Source organism: Vulpes lagopus, chromosome 3 (assembly GCF_018345385.1).
Source record: "Vulpes lagopus strain Blue_001 chromosome 3, ASM1834538v1, whole genome shotgun sequence".
Lineage (NCBI taxonomy): Eukaryota > Metazoa > Chordata > Mammalia > Carnivora > Canidae > Vulpes > Vulpes lagopus.
This window is the reverse complement of record NC_054826.1, coordinates 138,140,495-138,165,736: the sequence shown is the minus strand read 5'-3', so window position 1 is coordinate 138,165,736 and position 25,242 is coordinate 138,140,495. Positions and strand designations below refer to the sequence as shown.

The 25,242-nt window shown below is 40.3% G+C and overlaps 2 protein-coding genes across 13 annotated transcripts in view; one reads left to right on the top strand and one right to left on the bottom strand.

The window, feature by feature from the left end:
* Positions 1-3,202: 3,202 nt before the first annotated feature.
* On the bottom strand, positions 3,203-23,104 carry EXTL2 (exostosin like glycosyltransferase 2). 12 transcript variants are annotated; one of them, XM_041748354.1, is made up of 9 exons: positions 22,175-23,093; positions 21,782-21,867; positions 19,836-19,913; positions 13,363-13,483; positions 12,269-12,349; positions 11,564-11,629; positions 8,278-8,705; positions 7,586-7,656; positions 3,203-5,286 (listed from the first exon to the last, which is right to left on the bottom strand). In XM_041748354.1, exons 7-9 carry the CDS (start codon positions 8,669-8,671, stop codon positions 4,798-4,800), a joined length of 954 nt encoding a protein of 317 aa, XP_041604288.1. In that variant the 5' UTR covers positions 8,672-8,705; positions 11,564-11,629; positions 12,269-12,349; positions 13,363-13,483; positions 19,836-19,913; positions 21,782-21,867; positions 22,175-23,093; the 3' UTR covers positions 3,203-4,797. The 12 variants fall into 12 exon arrangements, with proteins under 12 accessions (XP_041604288.1, XP_041604287.1, XP_041604283.1 ...); XM_041748353.1 differs by lacking the exon at positions 11,564-11,629; XM_041748349.1 differs by lacking the exons at positions 11,564-11,629; positions 12,269-12,349 and having other exon boundaries at positions 22,976-23,104.
* A 465-nt stretch (positions 23,105-23,569) lies between these two features.
* The window catches only part of SLC30A7 (solute carrier family 30 member 7), an 85,242-nt gene continuing 83,569 nt past the window's right edge, over positions 23,570-25,242 (top strand). Inside the window, exons 1-2 of the mRNA XM_041748345.1 lie at positions 23,570-23,705; positions 23,910-24,011. Of these exons, the coding sequence (XP_041604279.1) occupies positions 23,626-23,705; positions 23,910-24,011 (182 nt within the window). The 5' untranslated portion in view covers positions 23,570-23,625. The remainder of the gene's footprint in view (positions 23,706-23,909; positions 24,012-25,242) is intronic.

Genomic DNA, 25,242 nt, shown 5'->3' with positions numbered 1-25,242 from the left:
TTTTTAAAGATTTTTATTTATTTATGAGAGACACAAAAGACAGAGGCAGAAACACAGGCAGAGGGAGAAGCAGGCTCCATGCAGGGAGCTCGATGTGGGATTCGATCCCAGGTCTCCAGGATCACGCCCTGAGCCAAAAGCAGACGCACTTAACCACTGAGCAACCCAGGTATCCCGCATACCCCCATTCATAACAGCCAAAATGTCTCCAGACATTGCTGTGTGACCCCTGGGGGGGGAGGGTGATAAAAATCAGCCCAACTTAAGGACCACTGCTATAAATTAAAGCTCCTTCCCTCAGGTTTATTATGTTTTTTAACTACATAAAATATTCTGATCAAGAATTTGATTTTTTTAAAGATTTATTTATTTATTTATTTATTTATTTATTTTTTATTCATGAGACACACACACACACACACACACACACACACACAGAGGCAGAGACATAGGAGAAGCAGGCTCCAAGCAGGAAGCCTGATTTGGGACTCGCTCCTGGGACTCCAGGATCATGCCCTGGGCCAAAGGCAGATGCTCAACCGCTGAGCCACCCAGACATCCCAAGATTCTTTTTTTAAAATAAAATATTGCCATACAAAAAGAGAAGCCTCGAGTCATTTCTAGTTTAGATAAATACTTCATTTGAATATTCCATTCTGAGCCAGAGTTAATAAAGTGGGTTCCTTAAATTGTTTTCAGTACTTGCATATTCATTCTTGCTTCTTTTTATGCTCCAAGGTATAATTTTGACACAGCTACTAACTCACGACCAAGTTTCTTTAACTCTTGGCCAAGCTGCTCTTTCTTTATCTGTAACAGCTTTGGAAAAATTTGTGTGCTTTCCTAATGCTACAAAGTTTTCTCTACACTTTATGCCCTTTGAAACCAAAAGCAATCAGGGAAATTTTAGGGCAGGTATTTTCATCCCCATTCTCCAGATAAGGAAATTAAGTAGAGCCATGACTCAGTGCATGTTTCCAATGTATCAAATGTTCTTTTTTATTTCTTTTATATTTTTAGGTATTGAGAGAGCCTTCATGAAAGAAGAAAAGGAGTGATGGAAGTCAGGAGAAAAGGAGTAGAGAGAGCGAAGTTGGGAGAACCCTAACAGAGCAATAATCACTGGTTTATGAAATAGCTGTGGGGTAAGGAATGACTTCTCACCATTGAAGCACTAGCAGCCAGTGAAATTTGGCACCTCCCCTTCCCTCCTCCGTATCATGATCCTCCACTCCATCCTCCCCTGCCCATTCCCTCTACCTCCTGCCCTTCCCTGCATTTGAGAGCACAGCTTGCATACACACCTTTGGGTCAAAGCCTTGGGTCCTTCCAAGAGGAACAAATGTGAGTTGTTTTTTTTTTTTTTTTTTTTAAGATTTATTTATTTGAGGGGAGGAGGGGCAGAGGGAGAAGAGAATCCCAAGCATACTGTGCTGAGCATGGAGCCCCACGTGGGGCTCAATCCCATAACCCATAAGACCATGACCTGAGCAGAAACCAAGAGTTGGGATGCTTAACTGACAACCACCCAAGTGCCTCCCCCATTTTTTTTTTTTTTTTTTTTTGCTGGATCAAGCAAAGGGTCAGCAATTCATTAACTACACTTCAAGCCTGGGAACAAAGAGTTTCTAGAAGCACTTCAGAAGCTTCCTAAAACTTACACTGCCTTTGAATCTTTTATTTGACAGTTGTGCTGCCTGTTTTTCAGCCTTCTTAACAGAGTTAACATAACCAAATCCTTCCAAATCCTGCGACCTTCGAGTATTTTGTACGGGGAAAAAAGAAAGAAAACCTTTAAAGAATATGCAAAGTTGGGAAGTCCGATGGAAAATAAGTGTCTTCAGATGTGATATGAATAGTGCAGCTATGGCAATGTTTCTAGACGCATATAGCAATATGTATCAAAAACCCCCAAAACACACATACTACTAGATAGGTCCAGGTATTGAAATTCTTGGCCTTATTATAAAGGAATCATTATAGATGTGCTCAAAGGCAAGGGCACTTACCCAAATGTTGTCCTAATAGTAAGAAATCAAACAAAATGGTAATATGATTGATTATATAAATTAGTTTATCTATCCAATGAAATACCAAATTAATCATGCTATTAAAATATATGACTTGGAAAGTCAGAAGAAATAGACACAAATATGCTTAGCCATTGTTAATGTGGTGGTGTGCTTTTCATTTCTTCTTTATGCCATTCTGAATAATCCAAAATTGCTAGAATGAATATGTAGGGTTTTAAGAATAAGGGGCATTTGAAATTTTATTTTATTTTTTTTAAGACTTTATTTATTTATTGAGAGGCCGGGGGTGGGGGGCCAGAGGCACAGGCAGAGGGAGAAGCAGTCTCCATGCAGGGAGCTGGACGTGGAACTCGGTCCCAGGACTCCAGGATCACACCCTGGGCTGAATGCAGGCGCTAAACCACTGAGCTACCCAGGGATCCCCTGGCATTTGAAATTTTAAAAAATGACATGAAAATTGCCATAGTTCTCTGTCCATTATTATATAGGAATAATTTATTGAATATCCACATGGTGGGCCCAGGGGTTTTCTAATACTTGGGTGGCGAGTTACAGAATTAACTGCACTTATTAGCAATAACACACTCCAACAGTTCTCATTTATTGGCCATGAAAATGGGCAAGGCATTGTGCTATATTTATATAAGCTATCTGTTTTATTTCTTAAAGCAAACCCATTGGTAGATAGGACTCTCATTTTTACAGATGAGGAAGATGATGCTCCAGGAAGTTAAATGTGAGATCTAGGAAGGACTTCAGTCCAAATATTCTCCTGGCACATTTAGCCTCTAAGCTACATTACTTTCTTCATGTAGTTTTAAAGCTGAGCATCATCTCTTCTCCTGATCATTTGGAGCAAGAACAAGAGGGGTACAGAGGAAAGCAGTTTTAGTAGAATCACAGCCACAAGGCAAAGGTCTCTGTATCACAGAATGAACTTCACTTTGTGATCATATTTGCTCTATAATGTCTGAAAAACATGATATGATTAACTTATGTGGTGCTTAAGACAAGTTTGAGAACACAAAATGGGAAAGAAAATCTGGGAGTATTTTCCCACTGGAGAATTTCCTCCTGGGGAATGCAGCTAATGCCTCTGCTTTACCTGAGCAATATATTAGAATAATTAGAAATTCATAAAAATACAGACCACAAAAACATTGATTCTGTTTAATTAACAAAACATCTGCAAGGGAGAAGTTTATTTATCTGCCAGTGGAATTCCAAGAGGCAAAAAAAATCACTATCAAGGTTGGCCAAAGCAGATAATGAACATCATAGATTTTTAGTGAGGTTCTGGATTCTAATGGTTTTACCTGACTGCATTAAGACATGTACACATGCCAATGTAAAGAAAGAACATTTAACTGAACTAACTGCACAGAGACCTCATTGTTGGAACATTAACCATGACTATTATTGTATTTTTGCAGCTCTGCAAAGGTGCGGATATAATGACATCATGGGAGGAGGAGGGGGAAAAGGAAGGGGAAGGTGGCAGACACGGGCTTGATTAAGTATTCCTTGCTGCTAGTATGAACAAGGACCAAACACAGACACTGTGTGGAACACAGATACTAATTCACATAACAGAGTAAGCAATTTAACAATTTACCGATGCAGACTGCCTATAAAATTCCTCTGCTATGATTCAGTTCTCTTATTTTTTTTCCTCTATGTAATCAAAATATTATCATGATGAATAATGCCTTGAGTCTTTTTTGGAAAAAAAAAAAGCAGCAGCAGCTCTGAATACAAGAGATCAACTCTGTGTATAATACGTATAACTCTTTAGTATCCACAAGATAACCTATGCCCTAACAATAAGAATTTTTCAATACAAGGGTTTTAACTTCCATCAGTTCCTAATGAATCATTCTTTCAGAAGATTATTTTTTAAGTTTCTTAAACAACACATAGTTCATGTAAAATATAAGAATTAACATAAGCTCTCAAGGTCAGATTCAGGGACATAATGCATTGCCTGAATCTAGGAACACATTTGCTCCTTGCTGCATATAAGCTGCACGTAAGAAACACAGGCTGCACTTTTTTGTGATCCATGCAGTAAATGTTCACAAAAATCAAGCAAACAACTAGACATCCTTCAGCTACTAAAATGAACTCTCTCAGTCACAACAGACTCATCAACGAAAATAAAAGCACTGATGGCTGCATCAAAACCATGCTGGGCTGAGTTAGTGCTGGAAAGGGCTGGCTGGAAAGACCACAATGAAAGCACTGAGAGTCATGAGTTGTCCACTTGTTTTTATAAGGGATTGAAGATTATTCTCCTTTCACATGGCTTTTCTCTACACCACAGGCTTTTGCAAACGAGGCATTTCAGGCTTCAAATGAAAACAGTCATCCTTTAATGAAAAATCTGAGAAATGCTTTTCTGGAGTTTCTGATCCTGGAGACAACTTGCTATAGGTCCTTAAGGCAAATGCCAGGAGTCAAAGAAATTGTAGAACAGTCTCGGAATGTAAACAATAAAATCACTGACCAAGGAGTTCTATCCATGGATGAAAACTCCTCCAAAAACACCTATCTAGAGAGTACCAGCTTCTTGGTTTTTGAAGTTCGTGTGAATTTTATGTCCTAGAAGCACTGTACATTGTTTCCTTTGTAGAGACTTCCGTAGTGGATAAAAGTTCATGATGTTGCTTAAAAAAACCCAAACAAAACAAAACAAAACACCAACCCTAGCAAAGAGAAGCTACTCAAATACTAAGCAGTTCTGAGGTTTGTTTTTGTTTTTGTTTCATATTTTGCTTTTGTGGTTGGCATAGGGAAAACCAAACTGAGAAATCATAATATTGGAGTATTTTAAGGGCATGCTATTGTAGATATTAACAAGCTTATTTATACAGTAAGACCTCTGCAAAAAGTGCTCAGCTCGATGCCACATTCCAGGATAGCCACCATTGGATTCTTTTTCTAAATTGCCCATGTTTACAGGTTTCACAAATACCCCTGAAGTCTTCCCGGTGTGCTTGGCAATGATAAAATTCATGGCAATATCATCACAGTTTTGGATTTCATCTATCAAAGCATGGACAGCTGCAGGCTGCCTCTGAAACAAGTCAAGGTATTTGCTATTGAAGAACGAGGCTCCAATCAGCACCATCGAGTACTGGTCACCATTCCCAAACCCTGGGGTTTGCAGTTCAAAACCTCCATAACTGTAGATGCCTGATGAAGTAGAGACATGCTTTCTAGGAACAAATCCTACAATTTGATCAGGAAATTGCTGAAAAGATGGAAAAAGAACAATTAAAGGTGGCATTTCATTAGAACAGACATGGTGAAAAAGGCAATGATTTATTACAGAGAGAACTAAACTGATTTATCAACTTTCTTTTATTCCTGGCTTCTACCTCTCAATTTCATCTAATTCCAGGCAACTTCAGAAATCTATGTCCTGATACATTTGTAGGTCAAAATTCCATCACAACCCAAACTGTTGACAAATTTTCTAACCTTACAAATGCTATCTTAATTCAAATGTTATCTGATATTAATAAATTCTAGTCACCAAAGAGTCTGGTTCTTCAAAGCTGATAGTATGAATGCTATTTATTATGGAAAATAAGAAGATATAGTATAATTATTTTGAAAACGTTTCAATCTCTTAAGAGTACATAAAACTATGGATCTACATGTATGATTTTACTGTTTCCCCATGTTGATTTCAAATTCTTGAAAGCCACTGTTGAATTTAAATAACGCTATATTTCTCTCCCTTTTCAGCTTGGGCATTTCCTTTTTAAAAATATGAGTAAAAAATATATAACGAGATATTGTCAGGATCTTTGAAGAAAGGATAGTAGTAAAATCATAATACTAAAATGAGAGTAACTAAAAATGAAACAATAAGCCAACAAGAGAAAACCAGTGAAGCATGGAAAAGAAGTAAGAATTTACATAGTTAAAAGGTTTAGTTCAATCTCATAAGTGATTCGTGCTTTACTCATTTACTAAAAAGACATTAAACTAGGGACACACACACACACACACACAAATCAGGCTAGGTTAAACCCCATTTCAAAAAATTCATCATCTGGGAGGGGTAGGATCCAGATACGGGAACACGGAATTCCCACGCTATGAGATGGTTGTATGAGCAGTTGGGTAAGTGTTCCGAAGTACCGAGGACATGATGACAGCTGTGTTGCTGGGAGGCAAAGGGGAAAGTCAGTGGGTGGAGGATAAAGCCTGGGAGGCTTTGGAAAGGATATGCCATTTACATCATCTAGGAGAATGAATAAAGTTCCACAGATAGCTAGAGGAAGAAAAGTCACACGCTAATTAGTGGTAACGGGGGAGTGCAAAGGCACGCTAGATGCCCACTCCCAGCCTTGCCTGCCTATGTACCCCAGATCGTTAGACTACACCAGGCAGTGATGGGGCTGAACTTTAGGAGTCAGGTTACCTTGGGCAATGGATTGAAACTATTCTTGTTTATTCTTCTATGAATAAAACCTAAAAATCATATTTATCCATCTTTAACGATAGTTTACTTGGATTGTTCTAATTAACCACGATTCTATTTTCCCCCCTACCCTGACAGTTTAGGGAAACTGATTTTTTACCTGAAAGAGAAGTTTCACAGCTGGAGTATTACATTAGATTTTTTTTGCCTAAGAAGCTTTTATTTACAGGGCTGGAAAAACTGCTATAGGGGAAAAAACTTGTTGATCGGTATACTTGGCATAAAGTTTTGAGAGTACTGGCAGCTTGCAGAGTACCGCGACCACTTACCATTAATATCTAATGTTCTCATATCCCATGTAGCTAATTAAGGAGAGTTACTATAGTGCAAATTAGACCATTTATTTGGTAGCACAGTGTTTAATTATTTGACACAGCTTCAGAATACTGGTGTGCAGTCCTGGTTTCAGGTAATTGTACTGCCACTTGTAAAAGCCAGTTACTATTAATTAACAGATTCAATAGCAAAGAATTGTTTTTATAGAATAGCAAACAAGTTATGCCTGTTTATTCCAGCTAGGATTTAGGGGAAAAAAAAACCCAAAATAAATTTAAAAAATGCATACATAAATAAATAAAACTGCCACCACAAAGATGCAAGTGGAATTAGTACTGCTACTAATTCCTAAAAAGTGGTCCCAGCATTAGGATTAAATTTTGCAGGTGTAATAAACACTTTCTTTTAAAGAAAGTTATATACAATATTAATATAGAAATACACTTCTCATTTGAGACACGTATCTGTGGCCTTGTAGAAAACTATCTCTAGATTCTAGTCTTTGCTATACCAGATCATTTCCTCCTTCTTCTCTGGAAGGTAGTTCTAGCTCTTTTCCCCAGTATATCAAATATAAATCAAATACAGATAAAAGATACCAGATTTTGCAGGTTGGCTTAACTGAACATGAGCCACCTTGACTGCCATGCAAGAACTGTATCTGCCTCTTAGATAAATAGTGTCTATGCTGTTTAAGATGACTCATGTTAAACTACACTGGCCAACTAAACCGTAGGTAAAACTTTATACTGATGAATTCATAGAGGAAAAGCAACATTACCTGCCAAACTGAGAAAGCAAAGACAAGGTCTTGGGCACTAATTAGCGTGTCATCATCTACCATTAACACTGCTGCAACAAAAAAGGAAAAAAATAATTATACCCAACAGTTGGAAATGAAAACAAAGCTAGTAATATACAATGGTGTCTAGATAGAGCGTTCTAATGAATAATTTTCTAAACAAAATTAGTAAATAAGAAATGTATTCTTAGAAAAAGTACTTATTTGAAATGTAATTGATATTTATAATTGCTTGAGGGGAAAATTATCATGCAGCTCTCATCCATTATCCTAGAAACGAATGAATCTATAAATAAAACTGAGGGTCTTTCAAGCAAATTACAACACTCATGAAACTGCTCTGACCGGGAGGAAAAGGTGGCAAAAAAATACATTTAGCATAAGCTGAATGGCATTTTACTACTTTCTGTGATACAACAATAGGTAATTATAGGGGATCTTTCACATTAACTTCTTTGCACTGTTGCAAGACCTATGGGATTTCTTCCCCGCAAAACTGCTTCTTGACAGCTTGAAAACTGCCCCTTATGTTTTTCAAAGTGCTTTCTTTTGATTCACTCCCCCTGCTTTCTCCACATAATAGGACAAGTAGAAGGCCCGAAAACTACACATCCGCCCCTGGCTCTGGTTAGCTGCAGCCCTAGCCAGCTAGGAGCCCAGCAGCAACTCACCATTGGTTTCTAGTTCAGGAAAGACCTGGAGGCGATTTCTCATCCTGTTTGTTGTCTGTAGTTTGAAGATCACAGGGACGGGATGAGGCCCTAGAGAATTCCATAACTCATCTGGTCCCTTCTCCCCAACATTGTTCCACACTACAATCACTTTATGCAGATATGGCACAGCCTGATAATGATTTAAGAGTCTCAGTAAGAGATCTGTTCTGTTGTATGTCTGCATTATTAGAGTAAAGGAATCCAGGGTGGACTTGCCCTGGGATTTTATTTCCCTACGCAAAGTGAGCATCTTGTCTTCCTTGATATTTGGAAGTAAAGTGGTCAAAGCCCCGGCTACAAGCAGCAGCACGAGGATGACCACCAGAGAGAAACGAAGGACTCGAATGCCCATCACTCGTCCGGGAAGTTTGCAGATGTGGCAATACCTGGAATAGAAATGGAAATAAAATACAGAGTGTTAGCATTCTTACTAGTTACCGTGCTTTTGGTTTTGCTTTTTTAAGGAGGATGGAGGTAAATCTTAGTTTAGGTGACTTAAATTCAGTTCTCCCTGCCTCTTTGATAAGGCAATTTGGCCTCAGGGAAAAGTGGAAAGCGCAGTGAATCAGCCTCCCCTTGGGCCTGCTTGCTTCGCAGTTGTGGACAGAAGCTCATTTACACACAAGCCAGAAGAGTTAAGGAGTGTATTTTAAAAATCTGCCCTCATTTTAATATGAAGAATTTGGAACTGGAGCTATTTTTTCAAATGATATTACATTTCTCTTAGGAGTGTACTCATTCTTTAAACAGCTTTACTGAGATATTATAGACATAAAAATTGTATATCTTTAAAGTGTACAACTTGATGTTCCTATACATGTAGACAGCTGACCTTTGTACAGCACAGGGCTGAACTGCATGAGCCCACTTAATATGTGGATTTTTTTCAATAAATGCAGCCTAGGACTGTCCATGGCTTTTTTCTTCCTTAGGATTTTCTTAACAACATTTCCACTTTTCTGGCTTAGTTTATTGTAAGAATACAGTATATAATACACAAAGTACGTGTTCATTGAAACATGTATGTTATAGGAAGGCTTCTGGTCAACAGTAGGCTATTAGTTAAGTTTTGGGCGAGTCAAAAGTTATATGTGGATTTTTGACTGTGTGGTGTGTTGGCGCTCCTAACCCTCACATTGTTCAAGGGTCATTTATATTCCAGAGTACTAAATTTAAACATACTTCTTGGTAGCAAACTTTTGTCCCAAAAAAAAACCATATGCAGATAACCCTAATACAAGAAACATAATAATGGTAGCAACAGCAGCAACAAACAATTATGCTGAGTTTACAACTTATCAGGCCCTGTACTAAGTGCTTTGCATGTCATAGTATGTACTTATTCACTCAATAAAACAAATAGCTACGAGCACTCATCGTACCAGGCACTGTTCTAGGATCTGTAGATACAGCAAAGAATAAGATAGACAAAGTCTCTCCTGTTAGACACAGAGAAAATAGTAGACAAAGGCAGACAAAAAGTAAACCCAAAGATAATTTAGGATAATGCTAATGAAGAGAATACATCAGAGTGACATAAGCAAGGGCCAGATTACCAGGGATTTTGTCAGCTGAGTAAGGAGTATGGATTTTATTCTAGTTGAGATGGGAAGCCATTAGAAAGGTTTGATCAGGATAGTGACACGATCTAGTTTCTTCTACTATAGTCTGGAAACTTACAGAAGTTAAATATCTTTCTCAAGATTGGACCTGGAATCTACACCCAAGAAAATCTGCTGCCAGAGCCAGGCTGTTCATCATTATGGGCTAAGGGAGGTATGTACCGCTAGATTTAAATTCTGGTTGAATTGAGGTAGGGCTCTGGAGCTTCTAGATCACCCTCTCTCACAGCACAAGAGTATCAGAAGGTACTGTAATCAGCTATATACTCTCTTACCCCTCACTATACCTAAAGGATCTGCCTAAGATGACTACTAGGTGAACACACATCTCATGAATGTGGCCTGGACATTCATTGGTCAAACATTACTGGCTGATCAGACCTCTCAGTCATGTATGTAAGAAAAGACTGAATCTCACAGGCAGTATTGCAGAGACCCAGAGCTCTGATTTCCTACCTTCTCATACAGTTCACCATCACCCCTGCTGCTTCCTCCTGGAGCACTGTTGACTTTCAATTGCTGCCATTTTTTTTTTTCCATTCTTCTAGTTCTGCTTCTGATTCCAGACTTTATTTACTCTGCCACAAGCTCCCATAAGCTTTTTAGGTAAGTCCTTATTTTATATTTTGGCAGCTGAGCCTTCATATACATCTTACCATGTATACCTTAGAACTATTCAACTGTTCTGTTCAAGTATGAAAGCAAGAAATGAGGAAAAAATATTCAAAGATCCCTACCTATAAAAAGACTGAAAACAAAAATCAACCAGAAGTTTCTAAACATTTAGAAAATAGATCTTAAAACCAGAAAGAATGAGATATTTTCTTTTTTGAGATCTTATTCTTTATGCCTTTAATGGATCTATCATCTACCCTCTCATTATTTTTCATACAATTTCTCTTCTCAGACTATACTCTCATCTCATGAGAAAAATACTCTCATCTATTCCACAATAAGACAAACATGATAAAGCTAGAGGAGACTGCTCCCTCACAGCTGCAGTATGCTAATCACACTGAGCCACTGTCGCTGTTCTTCTCTGTGTATCATTGCCTCTGTATAGTTTATTTTTGGTTGTCTTCATCTCCTTAGAAAAATGTGCTGTGTATGGATACCTAAGCTCTTGAGTTCACACCCTGTGGCTAACTGGGCATGTGCAGCCAGACTGCCATTCCATGGGCAATCCTAAGACTGTAGTCTAAATCTTCCCATCTCACAGATTAGATTCTCAATGAAGTCACACTTCAATTTCCAAATGATGTGCAGTCAACCTTTTGTTTTTCACTGAAGAGATTTAGCAGTGGTGGAATTCAAGTGACAATCCCATGCCTGTGATCTTATTTCATGTGGTAAGGCATGTTTTGTGACTGTAGAAACAGTTTCTCTATACATAGTTCAGCAAGGACATAGACCATCTAGACCATGCCTTTAACATCTCCCTTTGAAGCTTATGAGAATGGGGAATGGAATTCTAACAGGGCTAGGGGTATATGCTCTATGATTGGATAGTGTGCGGAGGCATGTGTAAGCAAAGAAGAGCTTATTCATAAGATCAAGGGGAGGGTCATTGTCATTCAACAACTCACACTTTTCAATAGTCCAGATTTGGAAAGCAATGTTACCTTGCAGTAACCTTTTTTAGTGAGTTTTCAAAGATATTCTCTCCTGGACTTTCTCTGTAGCCTGTTCTGTTGAGAAAAGCAATTTTGTGTTTCTCCTTTTATCATGGCCTCACGCAAGATATGAATAAAATGAATTATTTTTGAAGTAACCTCAGCTTACTGTGATTATTTTTCAAGGACAGTAATTTAAGACTCTAGAATACAATGTTTTCATTGCACGCACCCCCTTACTAAACACATACTGTTAATATAGGCAACCAAAGACAAACCACTATGAATTAATAATCTTGGTTCAAAGGCCTTGAAAAATCCTTCTAATCTACTGAATCAAAATCAGGTCTCATAAAACATATTTCAGTTCTGCATAAAAGCATAAAAATGGGTAGCTATAAGCACTTAAGAGCGAAGAATCATCTGACAATTGCATTAAAATACACCCTGATTAAAATCTATGTGTTCATTTTCCACAGCTGAGTAGGAATACCAAATTGTAAAACTTACACAGAAGTACTTCTAGTTTCTAAAGCAGATACAGGTAACTACCTGGCAATTTTAGTGTAGAAAAAGTAATGAAGATTAATTACTATGGCCTACCATAAATACAATTATATAATAATTATATATTTATGTATACAATATATAATAATTATATGGCCTATTATAAACATACATTGTCAAAGAAACTCATGAATATTTCACTTTTACCTATACTTTTAAGTAGGATTTATCCCCATGCTCTTCAGAGAAATTTCCTCTTTCAGGTAACTTCTAATCCTCTATTTTTACCTGTATCAAAAATGTGTTGGGAGATATGAATAATTTATCTTTAGAAACACAGTGTAAATATTTCATGTGATATTTATTAAATAATGCAACCCAATAAAATTATGTACAATTTTTAATCTGTATAGAAAGGCAAGAAGAGCAAGAACAGAGATTGTGGTACAAGTGGCACATCAGTACTCTGAGAACAGGTAAGTCTGGAACTCCACTGTAGGCCCACTAAAAACAGTTTCAGATCAGTTTGGAGAAGAACAATGACTTCACTGGCCATCTGGATTTCATTTTATAGTTTTCTTCTGTTCTTTCTCTAGAGAAAGAACTTATCTAATTCATAGTTTTGAGCTTTGAACACGAGATATGAGTAAGTACATACCTGGGGCAGTCTACATAATGCGTAGAAAGAACCAAGAAGTAAATGCAGGCACCTCCCAGTTCTCTTGCTCTCAATTCCTGCACCTTCTTCTTAGATTTGATTTTCTTATTTCTTTTTAATGTCTGTATCTATTTACTGACACCTTGTCTCATTCTAAAAAGGATCTGTTAGCTCTTAGACTATTGCTTCTCTGCCTTTCTCCAGTCCATGACTTACCATAGATTAAATGTAACTTTAATAAATATGGTAAATGTCACCAAAACAAAACGTCTCCCTCTTCTGATCATCTGAAAAAACAAAGACTCCCAAATGACATTTTATGCACATATGTTAACGTATTAGTTCTTCATAGAGAGAGCACATCCTTGTAATTATTTTCATATTGTTCTTCTAGCATCTTCTACCCCAGGGGTTTTCAATGGGGATGACTTTGTTCTCCAGGTGATATGTGGCAAAAACTGGAGACATTTTTGATTGTCAGAACTGGGAAAGAGATGCTCTCAGGTGGGCAGATGTCAGAGTTGCTGCTAAAATCCTGCAATGGACAGGACATCCCTCCACAGGGAAGCATTATCTGGCTTATGGCAATAATGCTGAGGTTGAGAGACCCTGCTTCACATATACTTTACCTAACAAGACATACCTGGACATGATTGAGGGAAGGACTGCTAGCCAGATGGCCTCTGAAAACTCCACTGCTTTGGTTCTACTCAAATAAGGGATAAAGCCATGGATCCAAATTGCCCCAATATTTATATGCTTTGCTGTACAAACACATAAAATGAAAGAGAGCTCTAAGTCAACTTCCTTATTTCATAAAGAACAGAAGGTCCAGGCATAAGGAACTTGCCTAGGCTCATGTAGCTGCATATAGCACATCAGCAGCAGAGTCAGGACAAGAATCGAGATCTCCTGATGGCACGAAAGAGCCCATGACTCTTTCCACTGTACTATAGTCAATTCTGCAAGGATGTATAAAAAAATCAGTACATAAGACCGTCACTATCTGTAAGATAATATTCATACTTGGTATGCTGGGGTATTTTTTACAACTACATCAAGATTTGTTTCCTATACCTTAAATTTCACCCATTTAAAACACAATTGACTCTTGTAGTAGGGGTACCAACCACTCCACCCCACATAGTCAAAACCCCATGTATAATTTTTAACTCCCCCAAGACTTAAATTCTAGTAGCCACTACTGACCAGAAGCCTTAGCGTAACATAAACAGTGGATTAACACATATTTAATATGCTATACATATTATATACTGCATTCTTACAGCAAAGTAAGCCAGAGAAAAGGAAATGTTATTTTAAAAATCCATCTATAGCACTGTACTGTATTTATCGAAAAATATCTGCATGTAATGGGATCTGTGCAGTTCAAACCCATGTTGTTTAAGGGTCAACTAAACACTTCAGTGGCTTTCAGTATATTCACAGAATTGTGCAACCGGCACCACAAATGAATTTTATAACATTTTCAACACACCAAAAAGAAACCCCCAGACCCATTCATTAGCAGATACTCCCCATTTTCATCTCCTCCAGCCTCCCTCCCTGACCAGGAAATCACTAATTTACTTTCTGTCTCCACAGATTTGTCTGTTCTGGACATTGCATATAAATGGAATCAAACAATATGTGTCCTTTGTGTAAGGCTTTTTTCCCTTAGCAGAATATCTTCAAGGTTCATCCATGTCACAAAACATACATTAGTGCCTCACTCATTTTTTTATTGCCAGATAATATTCCATTTCCACATAGATATAACACATTTTGTTTATCAGTTGCTGGACATTTGGGGTGTTTCCACATTTTGCTATTATGAATATTGCTGCTATGAACATTCATGGACAAGTTTTTATATGACATATGCACTCATTTCTCCTGGGCATATATACTTAGGAGCAGAACTATAGGGTCACTATGTCAAAAATCTTTTAACATCTGAGAATTGAAGAGCTTTTGGAAGAGCATTATTTGAAATGTGAAAAAATTTTTCTTAAATGTGGGTATAAGAGTAAGAAAGTAAACAATGCACACATAGTCTATAAAGCAACAGTTGCAAATTCTCTAATGGGTATCTCTAAATAGACCAGGCAATTTGAATTTTCAAAGACCCACTATGCAGTTATTTACTTATATTATCTATCAACATTCCCTGGAAGGAATGCTGTTGAATGAAAAATCCTTTTTTCACGGCTAGTTCCTTCAGACTGAAAAAGCAACAATTATCCAGACTGAAGCTGAAAACAAATATGCCATAGTATGAACAAAGATTAGTTATGTCCTCTGACTCATAAAGTAGGGAAGTAGGGAGCAGCCTGACGTCGTGCATTGAGAAGCTGTCATTTTCATTTTGATGCCACAGATGGCGGAGGAATGATAACTCTCCTGCCATTTCACTACTAGATTTGTCTCATATCATACAGATTGTTTTCTCCTCTGGTTCATCCTGCAAAATATGTACTTGCCTAAAAACTGATGATCATAGAATATAGATGCTCAGAAAAGGGCCCTCAGCTGCCAAGACATAAAATCATCTTCAAAGTGGAACGCAGAGGCCAATTCAGAACCTGGGCTTTCCTTCCGTGAACATGTAAGACCTGGAAGAGACAGCTATGCAACTGGTGAGTAGTTTCTGACCAGGTTCATGGCATGCGGATGACACACTCACTGCTCAATCCCAGGCAAAGAGACACGTGGTGCCAAATTCCAGGACTTTCCTCTCATGGTATCAATAGCCAGGGTGCTGGCCTAGGACTTCAAGTGTTAGTACACGCTATTTGCCCCACCTACAAAGCCCATTCCTGTCCCCAGCTGACAAATTCCTATCCCCAGGGTGACTCCCAAGTCTCTTTCAAACATCCTCTCCCCTGCAAACACTCCTTGCACTCTCCATCTTCAGTATGCCTGAGAACTAGAACATAGTGCTACTAGGCTTTGTTTCCAGGTATTACAACCATTGACTATGCTCCTTTTTGAGTCTGATTGCATCTGGAAGGCAGTTCCCATCAGTCTTTGTAACCCAGAACAGTCCCAGGCCCATTTTCTGAGCAAGTGCTCCCAACTCTTTGTGGTTAAATGGGGTAGGGGCATCCCTGTTCAAATGGTCTTCAACTCTACAATGGATAAGAAATGTTTGAAACTAACAGAACAAACTTAAATTAAATGCGAATAAAGGCCCAGTTAAGACTAGCCCCAAGAAGCCAGTCCCTATGTAAAAGACCTGAGGATAGTATCCCCCATCTGGTGACCAGCACAGCCAGTCATGAAATGTGGTCTCAGGCACAAGCCACTTCTCCACCTTCAGTTCTCTGGCCAAGCTACTTTGATAAATAAAAGAGATCCCAAGACTCTCTCCTTTTTTCTTTTCTTTTTTTAATCTTTTCAGAGATATTCTGCATTAAAATACCTTTGCACATCCTTGTTTCTATGGAAGCTCTTAGAGAATGAGCTGATTTGCCTTGAGGGGGAAATCATCACTTCTTAGATAATATCGCCCTTGTGAATTTCCCCAAACTTTTAGAAGCTAACAAAAATTAGAAGCTAGATGACTTCATCTGGCAGGCAGCATACATGATTTTAAACCAACAGAAAATAAAATCTAGTTGAGAAATGGGTCCAGAAACTGACCAAAAAAACCCCTTAGACTTGAGGATGATTGGCAGAAAAAGAAAATGAAGTGAGAACACTGCCACCAAGTGTCATTCACTATTGCCCATAGTAAGCCTCTTCCATTAAAATTTGAAGCCGCATACACTAGAATTTACTTCACAGCAAAACACAGAATGCCAGAAATAGCACATGAAAGGTCATTTTTCTTTACAAGTCTTTTCTAGGTGCTACACAGTATTCTGGGAAGAGTTCTCCCTTTAGTATTTTCCACATATTCAAGAAATTCATTCTTTTCACTGTTATTTTAGAAGTGCCATACCACTTTTCTCATCCTTTACCAACTGCTATCTTCTGCTTCCTAAATGATTTTCCCTCATTTTTCCTCCTGAAGAACCCATCTGTTCTTATAAGGCTCTTCCTAACTCCCATTACTTTCTTCACAGGTCTAAATACATCAAAATAAGTTAAATCATTTTGTTACCAATAAATATTCTTTATTATTCGTATTTAGTAATAGGAAATTATTTAGGACTAGGAAAAACAGGAAAACAGACTTATAGTAATAATAAATAATAAAAGTGTTCATGCTGTTGGACTCCTCTTGTGATCCTCCTGTACTTATGATCGATTGTACAGTGTTCTGAATGGATCATTTAGATGACCACAATCTGGATCAAATTAGGATGAATACCATTAGTCTTTTCTAGTCAACTATACCTGACTACATGTATAAGATCACTGATAGCCGGGGATCCCTGGGTGGCGCAGTGGTTTAGCGCCTGCCTTTGGCCCAGGGCGCGATCCTGGAGACCCGGGATCGAATCCCACATCAGGCTCCCGGTGCATGGAGCCTGCTTCTCCCTCTGCCTGTGTCTCTGCCTCTCTCTCTCTCTCACTGTGTGCCTATCATAAATAAATAAAAATTAAAAAAAAAAAAAAAAAAAAAAAAAAAAAAGATCACTGATAGCCAATTTAAAGTCTTTCGTTCAGAAGGTTTGGTTTTGGCCCTCATTGCACTTTGAAACTGTAGTTCTGAAACAGTACTGCTAAAGCAGACTGATAAATAGCTACATTTATGCAATATCCCATTTGAATAGATATATACTGTGACAGTTCATTTCTCACTATAGACTATAAGGAAAGAATTTCTGTACTGGGCACATTAAAGATCAAGTCCTCCTGATGGCAGCCAGGCAGAGCGAGCCTTTCCTTTGTAGGGAAATCAGGTTTGATGAACACCAAGGGCAGCATTTTAAAGCAAGGATAACAGACTGTAAGTACCTGCATTTCCAATTCCCTCCCCAATCCCACCCCTTTATTTATAGCAAAAGCTGCCCAATAGTCCTGGCATTTTTTTTCTTCCTAAGTCTATACAAAGCATCAGATCCTTTTCTATATTTCCTCAGACAGCTATTATCAATTAACTAGATTTGCTTCATTATCACGAATTTAAGAGGAAATAATGTATAAATATCACATGGAAAGTTTTTTTTTAAGTACTGCCTTTTTAAATCCAGCCATTTGCTACTGAAGCAGACAGCAAGACAGCGAGGTCCTGTCTACCCTCAAAGGGCATGGGTTATGCTAGATAAAACTATCCTAGATAAAAGTTCACTTTAGCTTTGCATCTTTCTCACGGAAATGCCAATTAATTGTAGCTATGATGAAGATAATGATGATAATGATGTCTGGAGATGACCAATTCCTTGGACATGTGTTAGGGCAGGAGTAAGAATGGTCTTATTTCTAAGAGTAACATCCATGACTTGTAAGGATCCAAGGAGTCAAAGCATCCCAAGAAAGCCTAGAAATAGAAACGCATTTTTAGCTCAGTACAGTGCCATGCAAAATTAGTTCCAGAAATGGGTCAAAAAGAAACCAAGTACATCTGCAAATATATTACTTTTACCATTCTAGCATAATAGAGTTTTTCATTTGGACTTCTGTTTCAGTCATAGGAAAATGGAGAGAAGGTTAAGATTGTTAGGCAACAGATCTCTGGAATATGTTCTATGTAACCTTCTTTTACAAAATAGTGGTTTTCAGCAATAAACTCACATTCCAAAATTGCTAAGAGAAACAGACTTCATACATATGAATTATAATTTATGAATAGTCTCAAATATCAGACCTAACATCAAAGCAATCCTGATTCATACAAGCTTTCTAACTTTCTTCGAGGCAGGTCAAAATACCCATGGTGAATATCCATCAGGCAACAAACATTTACAGGTACTTATCCTGTGCCCAGCTCTGTCAGGCACTAGGGATGGTAATGCAAAGAGAGCCCAGCTCCTGCCCCCCCCCCCCCCCCCCCCGTCCCTCGGAGCTCAGGAATAGTAATGAAAACTGTCAGACCTCAAGCCACTTGTATGTTATATAATTTCTCAAATCAGTAATGTTTCAAATCTTCTGAGACAAGGAAACTAAAATCTATCCATCCCATTTTATAGATGGAATAGCTGAGATTGAGAATATGAAATCATTTTCCCTGAGCCACAGAAAGAGTGGTAGGTGACACCAAACTCCTGACTCTCACATTTCTTATCCTCAGCTTTGTTCTAATCTATAGGAATATTTCAATTTTAGGGGTATTGGCTTTATTACATAAGCTGAGCTATTTTCATGAGTAAAACTAAAGGTGTTGGCCTTACAGTGTTTTCTAACAGGCCCTTGGCTCAAGTAGGAATTTTATTTCCAAGGACATAAGTACCTCTAGAGGAAATAACTCTTCTCAGATAAAAATATTGATACTACATTCATGTTCACAGCAGCATTGTTCACAAGAGTCAAAAGGTGGGGGGCACCTGGAGAGCTCAGTCAGTTAAGCATCTGCCTTCAGCTCAGGTCATGATCCCCGGGTCCTGAGATTGAGCCCCCTCAGGTTCCCTGCTCAGCGAGGAGTCTGCTTCTCCCTCTGGCCCTTCCACCTGCTTGTGCACACGCACTCTCTCACTCTCTTAAATAAATAAATAAAATCTTAAAGAAAAAAAAAAAAAGAGTAGAAGCAACCCAAAATCCGTTAACAGAGGAATGGGTAAATAAAATATGAGATAATTATTTAGCCTTTAAGCAAAACAATGAAATATTATTTAGCCTTCAAAAGGAAGGAAATTCTATCACATGCTGCATCATGGATGAACCTTAAGAATATCATGATAAGTGAAATAAACCAGTCATAAAAAGACAAATGCTTAATAAGGTATCAAGATAAAAAAAAAATAAGGTATCGAGATTAGTCAAATTCATAAAGATAAAAAGTAGAATGGTGGTTGCCAGGGGCTGGGAGAAAGGGGAAATGGGGAGTTGGTGAATGAGTATAGCATTTCAGTTCTGTAAAATGAAAAAGTTCTGGAGAATGGTTGCTCAACAATGTAAATATTCTTAATACTACTTACTATACATTTAAAAGTGGTTTAGATAGCAAATATTATGTGTATTTTACTACAATTTTTTAAAAAACAAATAAAAAACCATACTGGTACTTACCTCATTATGGTAAAGTTTTAACTTTTTAAAAATTTTCTTTATGGCTTCTGTAACTGATAGGAACAGGATCTCTTGGTGCTATTAGGGGAAATCAAAGATTTTTCTGTGATGCTTTTTGTCAGTCAATGGGAAATTTTAAAAAATGCCTTTATTGCCATTGCCTATAGGCTTCAAATTATTTTTAGAAATTAAAATGAGCTATTCTGTGTTCTAAAAATTACATTTAGGCAGTGAGATAGGGAACATCCTCCTGTGAGGTTGGAGCTAACCCTGCTACATTTTTGTTTTCACTTTTGGGAAGTATGCAGAAGCAGAAAAAAAAAAAAAAACCTATCATCCCGCCTATCAATGTGTTTACACATCTGAAATCTCTATGCCATATATATGTGCCGTGGAGCAAAACCTTGGAATGTCCTAGCAATTTACACTTATATTCGATTTCTAGATTTTTAAGAATCTGTAGTTTTATCCACCATCACAGCTTCTTAATTCAGTCGAGGTTCACAGGGCATTCGATTTTAGTATCTAAAACAGCGTAAGGTTTAAAATAGGGCTGCAGCTAAATGCCAGGGTTGATTACTGAGGAATGACAGATGGCATCCTTCCTATTCCTTACTAACTACTGCCTCAAAGGAGCTGGAACTCTGACTGGAGATAAGCGTCTGCCTCTTCATTCTCCCTGAGTTCATTTCTCATGGTCCTCAATCACATGTCTGGGAAGCTGGGTTTTTTTTCCCACCGTACAGTTTGCCTAATTAATCTAATACAATTAATTAGTAGAAGATGATCTAAATAAATACTTAACAAGTTGAGGATGGAAATCCATTTATTAATTTAAAAATGTTCATGACTACATCTATCTTATAACCATGAAACCCCCATTTAGTTTTTTAAGACATGCAGGAATTAAGAATTATGATTGGAATCTTTCAAATTTTGATTGGAATCTTTTAAAATCCTGAACTGAGCTGAAGAATCATTTTTGATTTTCCAAAATAATGTTCTTTCATGAAAAAAGTTACTGAAGGGGCAACCAGATGCCTGGGACAAAAGACTTCAATATATATCAAAAGACTCACTGAGTGACAGTTGTCTCCCTTTGATATGCTAAGGGCTTACCTTGTGCACATATAAAACATCACGATTCTAAAATCCTAGACTGATTTGCCTGTTACCCTCTCTCCTCACATCAGCTTGTTCTGACCATAAAATTCTTCCAGGCAAAAAACTTTGACTTAATTGGCTTTATAATTATTTTTCCTCCTCCCACCCTGTACCCAGCACAGAGCCTAGCAGATAGCAGACACTCACTGAATGACTGCTGAATGAAAGAAACGAACTTTAACTTTGATATGACAATATATGTTGGCCAATATGTACGGAAGAAATATTATTTCAGAATGACAAAATAAGTGAGATGCAAACATTTTCAACTCCTAGAACTTTTCCTGCTTTAAATAGCGTCCAATTTGTATTTCCAATAAAATGCCTTTAGTATTGAAGTTAGTAATTATACCGTCTAAGAGTGAAAGATGTGAAGTGGCATTGCCACTTTTTGAAAGGAGAAAGCCCTCACGGGAATATCTTTATCTTTGAGGTAAGGAGTGAGGCAATTAGGGAGTCCCAGGAAACCAATATAACTGAAATTAAACTTCAATTTCTCCGACGTATGTCAAGAGTATTTGAAAGGGGTAATGCGGCTCCACAAACCACAAACCAGCTGAGCAATTTCTGGTTCGTAGCAATATAGGATAAAATGCAGAATTCATTTTCAAAGGCGGAATGCAAAAATACAGGCTCAAATTGCAGCTGACCTTGATGAATGGAAAGAGAATGCTAGAAATCAGTTACTGAAATTTGGTTATACCTCTACCGCCCTCCCCAATTACATCATGTTGAAATAAAGCCGTTTTGGAGAAAAACCCAATCACCATGGAAGTATTTACCTTTAATCTAGTTGGCCACCCGCTTAATATTTCCCCAGCAGTGCAGTAAAGTAAAAATCAAAGTCCGCGGCTAAGATACAGGCTTCCTAAAAAAAAATGTAAGTAAATTCTACTCATTTAAGATATTTCTGTTTTAAGTTAAAATAATGAAACACAGGACAAGAAAGGCAAAGAGAAAATATTCTTTAGAGAACTTAATTTCTGGGATCTAGCTGTTTTGCACATCAGTTTTAATTGACATGAGCATCGGGAAAAAATCACATTTTCAAAAATAAAGCCAACGAATCACTACGCCAGTCACGCACAAAGTTCCAGGAACGAGAGCAAAGCATGCATACATCCCCACGCAAAAAAAAAATTTTTTTAACACGAGAGCGTTTGCTCCCTCCTTACCTCGAGTGCAGAAGATTGCAGCGGGGCCCGCCGGCTTATTCGCTTGCAGCTTGGATCTCACAAAACGGAAGGGGCGTCTCGCTTGCTCATTTTTTGTGTTTATGGTGTGTGGGTTTTTTTGGTTTTGCGTGTTTTTTTTTTTTTTTTCCTTCCCCTAATCCCAGACGCGTGCACCCATCCTGCCTCATTCGCCGAGAGATAACCCGGGAAAAACACCGCCCGCACCGCGAGCGCCTGGAGCAGCGGACGGTCCCCCGCGGCCGCCCCGCCCTCCCGGTGACGCTCCACTTCCTGTGAGGCCGAGAGGCAGCTCCCGAGAAGCTCGGTTTTGTAGTTTCCAGCCCACGTCCACAAGCCAGCCCTCCTCCCCCCGCCTTCTTCCCCAAGGTAACAACTTTTAATCCTTCACGTGACGGACCACCTGACCTGGCCCCAACAACTTTCCGGAAGGGCGCCGCGGGCGTCCCGAGCACGGGGCGGGGCCAGGGCGGGGGCGTGGCCTGTGCGGGGGCGGGGCCGGGCCGGGAGCGGCCTCGGCGCCCCCCCGACGGGTCCGCTCCTCCAGCGCCGCCCCCCGCTGCGCGCCGAGCTTCCACCGAGATCCCAGCGCCCCGAGATGACCTGGAAGTGAAGGCGCCCTGCACGAACTCGAGAGTTTTGGGGCGGGGGGGTTCGCGGGTCGAGACTGTCCGGGAAGCAAACCTCAATTCCGACACGATCCCGCAGGGGGCTCCTTTCAAGGGCTTCTCCTGGGTTCACTTGACCTTCTTTCGAAAGACGTGTACTGATTTGCCCCCTTACCTGGCACTACGGAAGGCCGGGCGCTGGGACTGGGCGTACTAGGATTTGGGAGCCCACTGAGCTCGCCCCGCAGCACCATCACTTGCCGTCCTGCGGGCTGGGCGGCTGCAGAGCGCGCTGCCGCCTGGATCCTAAAGCAGGGCCATCGAAGCGCCGGGATTCATGCTACGGGGGGGAAATGGCGAGAGGGCAGGCGCTGGACGCCAGCGCATCCGGGCACAACAGTGGGAGGCGGGCGAGGCGGGCGACAGCGGGCCCTCCAGCCCCCAGCCACCCGGGCCGCGGGCCGCCACCGCCTGCTGACTGCATCCCAGGCCTGCGCACCAACCAGCTAGTAGTTGCCACCTTTTTCTGCCCCCGACAGCCCCCCGGGGGCTCCCCCGCCGCCCCCGCCGCGCAGGCCCCGCCCCCGCCGCGCAGGCCCCGCCCCCGGCCCCGCCTCCCCTCCGCGTCCCAGGACGCGTTGCGCGGCCCGGGCCGGAAGTCGGCGAGTTCCCGGGTGTGTGCCTCCGTCTGTCTGTGTCTGGAAGCGGCGCGCGGCCCGGGACAGACGCCGGGGAACCCCGTCGGAGGCGTCGCCGCTGCACCGCCGCCGCCCACGGAGCCGCTGGCAGAGCGGAGTAGACCCGGCCCCTCGCCGGGCAGAGAAGATGTTGCCCCTGTCCATCAAGGACGATGAATACAAACCACCCAAGTTCAATCTGTTCCGCAAGATTTCGGGCTGGTTTAGGTGCGGGCTGCTGATTTTGCGGGAAGGGGGTATCGGCCGAGGGCGAGAAGGCCCGAGGTCCGGGCGGGGGCGCCGGGGACACCTTCCTTCCCCGCGGGGACTGGAGCGTTTGGAGCGGGGCGGGGGGTCTGGAGAGGGGCCCGGGGCCCGGGTCCTGGCGCTCCCTTGACTCTCCCGCCTCTTCTCCACTTTTACCTCTGCCAGGTCTATCCTGTCGGACAAGACGTCCCGGAACCTGTTTTTCTTCCTGTGCCTGAACCTCTCTTTCGCTTTTGTTGAACTACTGTACGGCATCTGGAGCAACTGGTAACCGAAGGGGAAGGCAGGGCGGAAGCGGGCGGGGGGGCGAGCAGTGTTTGCCGGGTGCCACGTAGCTCCGCGCCGGGAGGTCCAGGTCTCGCTCTGCCGGCCGGTCCGCCGCCGAGCTGCTCTCGCATCCGCACCAATCTGGCAAGGCTACGTTGGCGATCCGGGGCCCGTCACGTGCAGCAGCGTTACGATTTGGGTTCCGCCCTCCCAGGCCTCCCGTCAAACAAGAGTGACAAGTCTCCCTTCATTTTGGCCGGTGGAGAGTCCTCCCTAACTACAAACCGTAGCTTTGCTCACTTTCTTGGAATTGGGAGACAACTGTGTCCTGCCTCTTTGGGGTGGGAGTGTTCCTTGCTTCCCTTGCGGGGGAGTGGCATTCGGATCTCACCCTTAAGGTTCCGACAGGGAGTAAGACCTGAGATGTTCAACTTGATTCATCAGGCCTTGGAATGGGAAGGAGCTCCGTAAAGGGGATTTCCGGGGAAATGTGTGTCATTCTCTTCTCCTTAGTTTTATGTTGCGACTGTCTCGTGATTTTCCTCCGGGCTTCCTGCAGAAGAAGATCCCGTATAGTTTCCCACAAACTTATATCTCTTGAGTTCATGGGTTTCTGTGCCATCTTTGGGTGGGTTCGTTTGTTTTTTGAGACTGCGTTGGGAAGAGGCAAATTCAGGGACTCTGGAAATGAAGTACCATTACCCGGGCGTTTGCTGTTGAGTAACTTAGGGTCTTTGTAAAACTGTTCAGCGAACAGTAAGATCATTACACTTCTAAGTGTGCTGATTGCTCTTTAAATCTCACGCTCATTTGAGAATCTGATAAAAACCAACACTCAGAATTTTATATAAAACTCAGGGTGATACTGGGTTCCTTGAAATCGACCATGAACCCTAGCTTAAGAGCTTATGCCATTTATGCTTTATTTTCTATTAATTGGAGTTAGTCTCCATATAGTCCTTTTTCAGAGAGAATTGCCGTCCTTGATCTTTATTGAGATTGAACAATGATATTAAATAAGATCAGCCATTTTCTGTTGCATTTTTATATGAAAAAGTGGACTTCTTTTCAGATGTCAACTCAGTTTTATAAAAAATACCCAGCACATTATTGAAGGTTACTGATTTACTCACCACTTTAAAATTGAAACATAATAAAATCTTGGTATATGTAATAACCGTTTTGAAACCTCTGGGAAGCAGATATGTGTATTCCATAATACGAATATCCT